Source organism: Carica papaya, chromosome 2 (genome assembly GCF_054855325.1).
Source record: "Carica papaya isolate Zhongbai chromosome 2, ASM5485532v1, whole genome shotgun sequence".
Classification (NCBI taxonomy): domain Eukaryota; kingdom Viridiplantae; phylum Streptophyta; class Magnoliopsida; order Brassicales; family Caricaceae; genus Carica; species Carica papaya.
Genome location: NC_142310.1, coordinates 9,174,512 through 9,180,888, shown reverse-complemented (window position 1 = coordinate 9,180,888; position 6,377 = coordinate 9,174,512). Strand labels below are relative to the sequence as shown.

The window sequence follows — 6,377 nt, the reverse complement described above, 5'->3', positions numbered from 1 at the left end:
TTCCTCTGCTTCTTTTTTCCCTCTTTTTTTCTTTTCTTTTCTTTTCTTTTCTCTTCTTCCTCTCTTCCTTCCCCCGCCCCCTACTTAAATCACCCCAGTTTTTCCTTAAAACGGCGTCGTTTTCCCCCTTGCAAAATGATGTCGTTTTTCCTTTTCCAAAATGACGCCGTTTTCCCCCCTCTGAAAAACGACGTCGTTTTTCCCTTCCCTCTCTCTCTCTTTTTTTTTTCTTTCTCTTTTTCCAGTTATTACATTATTAGTTTTTTATTTATATTTCACCACATATGCAGAAAAAAAAACTTAATTTTATAATAAGGAATGACATCATATTAATCTTTAAATTATATTTAATTAAAAAAATGAAAAAAGTTCATTAAACATGACATGTTTACATATATATTTTTTAATATTTTTTTCTTATTTTAAAAAACTCACATTAAATTAACAATTTATAAAATTATAATATATGATTGTCACATTTTCTCTATATTGTGTTTTAGTATATAGATAAATAGATTACATAACATTATTAAAATTTTAAGAAACTGAATTATATAAAACTATCTTATTTATCCATGTTGTATACTAAAATCATTTTCATGTGTGGTATTAATAGAAATAAAAAAATAAAAATTGAGATTATCTTTCATCAATTTTGCCTATATTAATAGAAATAAGTACCTTTCAATAAACACAAAAATATATAAGAAATGAGAAATTATGTATATATATATATACATATATATCCACAAATAGGTCTATATTCTTTCATTTATAAACCTATTAAAGAAAAAGTATTGCATTTTATATATATATTGATCATGTACTCTAAAATTAATGACGTAACATACTAATAAAATATGGAATGTAACTTGCACATAATGAACTAGATAACGAATGAATAAACCTTGAAATGGCATTCTAAACCATATTTTTTAGCCTTCGAGCCAAAAAAAGAACTTCTTACTAACGAATATATAATAAATAAAGTTTCTTTAATTAAATTTGTCAAATACTTTTATTACAAAATTGACCAAAATATCTAGTTAACAGAACATCTATGGATGTTTATTCATGAATCTCTTAGCCTTCTTATATACTCTCTTTAAATATTTTTTGAATCTAACCAGATCTAATCTAATATTTTGCTCCTTCAAATATATATCCATCACAATATTCGACCAATTTTGTCCTATAAAACTAACAGGATCTTTCACCAACAAATCATCACTGCCATATTTATCCACCAAGCTACTCTCTTCAATATTAATTTTATATTTCATATACTGTAATCCCATTTCGACAGCTGAGTTCTCAAAGCAAACCTTAGCCACCCATTCAGTACCCAGCGGCACAACTTGCATAAAGATTGCACCTGGTTGAAGAAACAACGAATGGGTAAGTGCTGCACCATGCACCCCAACCATTATATGACTTGCATTAATTAATGCATATGCTTTGTATAACGGGGTGGTAACTGTTGGTGCCAATACAGTTACATAGAATCCTACACTTCGTGCTACATTTATAGCTTCCTTCTCATTTAGGATTACACGCCCAACATTACCTGCTCTACTAATAAATACAAGTCGAGGATGGGAATAATCGATTGAATTATCAAATGAGGGAGAGATTTGATTAGGATTGTATGCCTTCTCTAAAAAGGATCGAAAATGTACCAAGCCTTTTGAATTTGGCATTAATGTAGGATTAATGGTCATAAAACCATGTGATATGAGGCCAATATTAGCATTAGGAAAACAATGGGTGGAAGTATCATTATCAAGGTCTATGATAGGATGCAAACTGAAAGCACGTAATAATTCAGTATATCTTCTGATCCACCAATCGTTAGCTTTGGATATCACGAAAATAAAATCTTGATCAGGAAATATGGAATTGACAGTGATGAAAAGAGGAATAAAGCCATCATTGAAATCATGAAAAAAGTTCCCAGTGTAGCCACCTGCACTGAATACCAAAGCTGGTAAATCGTGTTGGGTTTGGCATTTTGGACCTGATGCAGTTGAGGTGATTTTTAGCTCGTTGATTCTTAACATGACAGTCTCATCCCATTTTCTTGGGTAAGGCTTAATTTTTTCCATAACATATGACTGAATTGAAGTGAGGTCTACCAAATAGAAAGTGGAGACAACAGGATCCAATATAAAACGATTATTGATGGAGCAAACATCATAATTTTTATGAAAACGATCGCAATTGATTTGCTTCTTCTTGTCAGGGGATCGAAAATGTATTTGAGGAGGAAATGGATCTTTCATGACTTCTCCCTCATGAGTATCTAGCTTTCTGAATTCCAAATGCTTCCCTGCTGTGATTATTTAAAAAGAAAAATTTATACACTTAATTCTTTTTTTGAAAGGTTTTAAATTTTCAAAAATCTAAAATTTTGAATACGAATTTTTCTAAACTTAAGTTGGAGATTAAATATGACTAATATTTAATCTTATTAGATCTTGATATCTAAAAAATAACATTAACTTGTTTAAATTTTTACTAAATTTTAGTGAGTATATATATGATATTTACAGTATATAATATATTTAAAAAAAAAAATATCAATACATACCTTGACTAATGACTGAATCTTTAAGAGAGCTCGATGTAAATAAGAAGACATTGAGATGTATCACAGTCAATACCACAACAAATATAATGAAGGCAATTACTGTAGATGGATTTCTCTTCTTCATTGTTAGGCAAAATCAAGAACAATGAACACTAAATCTTTTAATATTAAAAAAAATAGAAAATGAATTAATGATAGAGAAAATAAGGAAATATATATATATATATATAGTATATGTGCTTAAAAGGTAATTGTAGATTAATTTCTGTTTTGGTGGCATCATAAAATTACAAAAATAGCCACCTCCCTTAATGAAGTAATAATTAATTAAAAATTACTTTTTTTTATTCATGGAAATTCAATTAATGACCGCTGCAACATTGTTACATAAAAATAAATGATTATTTTGATAAGAGATGAAAGCCATATTTTTATATTAAAGTTGAAACGGTCGCGTTTAGCTAACTCCAGGAGGACCACGTTTGTTTCTGACGAATGGGTCCACCACTGATTTCTAAAGGATTTGGTGAGGCCGGTGGAAGCGGCCGTAGCAGATTTCTCTGACGGACAGAGTGGGAGTTAGATTGAGTGGGTCCCGCCAATAGCAGATGTTCTGTAACTGTCAAAACACAAAGGTCTAATCAAAGCTCGTACTTTTCAATCCTCTCCCTTCAATCTCACTTTGTACAAATTAAAAGATTATTGATTGTATTTAATTTGATCTAATTGTTTTTTTATTTAATTTTTAAAATTTAATTATGATTAACACTAAGTGAATAATTTAATTAACTTTGTTTATGTTTTTTATTTTGTAATTATAATTTTTATTTTCATTTTTAATAGATAAATTATAAAAATACTTAAAATTCAATTAAACATAGAACTTGGAATCACCTATATATTGTTTTTGGTTTAAGTTTTTGTAATTTATATATCATATTCACATTTATATTTATTAATATTTTAATAATTTCTTTTTTTAAGTCTTATAATATATAATTTTTTTTATGAGTTAGAAAATTATTTTATGTGGTTAAAATGTTATTCCCATTAACTAAATTACCCTTAATATTCATAAAGTGTTATTACTCTATTTATAACTTAAACATTATAAGTCTAAGTTATTTTTTCTAAGCTTATTTAAATATTTGTATACTTATTTAAAAAAGAATCTTCAATATGTTTTTGAGAATATTTGAAAAAAAAAAAGAATTTATAATTTATTAATATTTTTGAGAAATATGTTCATACCACGTGACGACAACCAGTATATTGTATGTGTGTGTATATATATATGTCATGTCGACAGCCAATCTATCGGATTACAATTATTTTATTTTATTTTTTTGATTTCTGTGCCTTCTTCTTCATACTCCTTCCAACCACAATTTTAAATTAAGATATCTTTGCCATTGTTAATTGGTTGGGTTTATTTTGAAGTAAAAATTCATACATTTAATAATTAAATAATAACATAATTAGTAATATCATAAAAACTGAATTATAAATCGTATAAAATATCCTAATAAAAATGTGTAACTAGAAAATTATAATTAATTACTTTGAATAATCACTAAAAAGGTTCAATTAGATGATACTATAATTATTGACAATGACAACAAAGAGTAATGTGCTTGACCCAAAATTCACCCCCCACAATTGGGCTTTTAATTGGATCCTGAATCTTTAGGTTAAGAAAATTTTAGTATAATATCATATTATTATATTTTGTTTATTATTAAGTTTATGAAAAACATGTGGTTAATTATTTCTTAGCATCTCCTTACTTGACAAGATTCTAAGTCAGCCAAAAAATATACAGTGACGTCTCTTAAATGAATTTTCTTATAAAAATAAAATAAATTCAAATATATTAAATAAATTAATTTAAATCTTAAATCTCGTTAAACTTTATTTCCAAAAAAAGTAATTTACTCATTACATTGATATATATATATATATACATTTTAATTTTATTTTAAGTATTGAATGTTTGAAACTTTAATTATTATACGTTTGCTCCATAAGTAATTTATACACATTCGGATCATAATTAATTTGTCGTACCAGATTAAATATGAATTTTTTTTTTTACACATTTAATCAAATATAGTAATCAATAATAAAACACTATATCATGCCTCTATTTTCCAAAAAAAAAAAACTTAGATAAAAATATAAAATATAAAGAGGATAATCAGTATAAATTAAAAAAAAAAAACAAGCCTTCTTCCTAAACAGTATAAAATATATTTGTACCATAATTTTTGAATAAATGTATAAAACTATATATAATTATTATAAAAAAGTTAACATAACTAAATAAGAATTTAATTATCAAAAATTTGGTTTTAAAAGAATAGTTTTATTATTTTAAGTGATTCATCTTAGGTCTAAAATGTTTGAATTCGTTTTATGAATAATTTATATAAATATTATAGTGATTTAAAAATTTGTAATAAGTTACGTTAGAACCAATCTCGGAAAACTTTTTTTGGCCTGGTAAATGCAAAAAAAAAAAAAATCAATGAAATACTTGAATTGGAAGTTTGCTTCAATAATGTTTTGATTCTAAATTGAAAGAATTTTCACAATTTTCATAAAAAAAATATAAATCTAAACAGTTTTATAAATTTAAGGAGTAAATTGTAACTAAAAAATTAAGTTTAAGTTCTAATATCGTGAATAGTTTAGAGAGTAAAATAATAATTTTATATACTTATATTATACAAAGATGAATTTTATTGAAAAATAATAAACTCAATTGTAATTGTATTTATTCTTTTTCATATTAGTTTACTAACCTTTTTAGAATAATGGACCCTCCAATTTATTTTTTAAGGTCATATCATAATTTAAATTTGGTGGTTGCTTAACTTTTTTACTAAAACCTAAATACTTTTACTAAAGCTTGAATGTTTGAATTAAATGGGAATGGTGTTTCATCCATGATTTTAACATGATGATCAAACATTAAGAATATATAAAAAATTAAAATATAAAAGTTACTATGTACATAGTTGTTAAAATAAATGAATTTTATTAATTAATCATCACAAATGATTATATAAATAAATTAAACAGCTGGTAGAAATGAGTGTGATTAATTTAGAAGGAAATGTTTAATAATGAAAGGGTGACGGTGGGCCCTTAGCATCTACTTTAGATATAAATATTGCACTAATACAAACTTTACAAAGCTTCACAAAATTTCCATGACAATGACAATGACAAATGCAAAAGTATTTAGGGACGGACCACATTAAACTCTATTTAATAATAATAAACAACTCACCTCACACATACAACATAAATAAGTGAACACCAAAAAACTATATATTAATTAATTAATTAAGTATTTAAATATTATAAGAAAATAAAAATGAGCGTACAAAAAAATTAATATAAATATGAGACAAAATGAAAAGTAGGCTATCGATTTATATTTTTAACTAAGATTATATTATTAAATAAGAGAAAGAAAATCACTATTAGTTAACAGAGATTCTTTTTCAAAATTATCTTTTATGCAATTCGTTATTTAATAATCTAATTTTTTGTTGATACTCCACAGTGCTACGAGAAATTTTTTGTGTTCGAAAAAATAAAAATTTTAAATTCAAATAATGTTTTTATATGTATAAACTCAGAGCACATTTGTAAGGTTTTTAACTATAATGAATTTATATCATTTTCAGATCTTACAGTTAATTATTTATATTTTTATTATTTTTTTAATCCACTAGAAATATATTTCTAAATTGAAAAGTGAGTTGACATATAATCT

At 25.2% G+C, this 6,377-nt stretch overlaps 1 protein-coding gene across 1 annotated transcript; it reads right to left on the bottom strand.

Annotated features, from left to right (window-relative positions):
- Positions 1–1,058: 1,058 nt before the first annotated feature.
- LOC110823974 (xylan glycosyltransferase MUCI21-like) lies at positions 1,059–2,714 on the bottom strand. Its single transcript, XM_088211921.1, has 2 exons — positions 2,591–2,714; positions 1,059–2,332 (listed from the first exon to the last, which is right to left on the bottom strand). Exons 1-2 carry the CDS (start codon positions 2,712–2,714, stop codon positions 1,059–1,061), a joined length of 1,398 nt encoding a protein of 465 aa, XP_088068047.1.
- Positions 2,715–6,377: the final 3,663 nt, after the last annotated feature.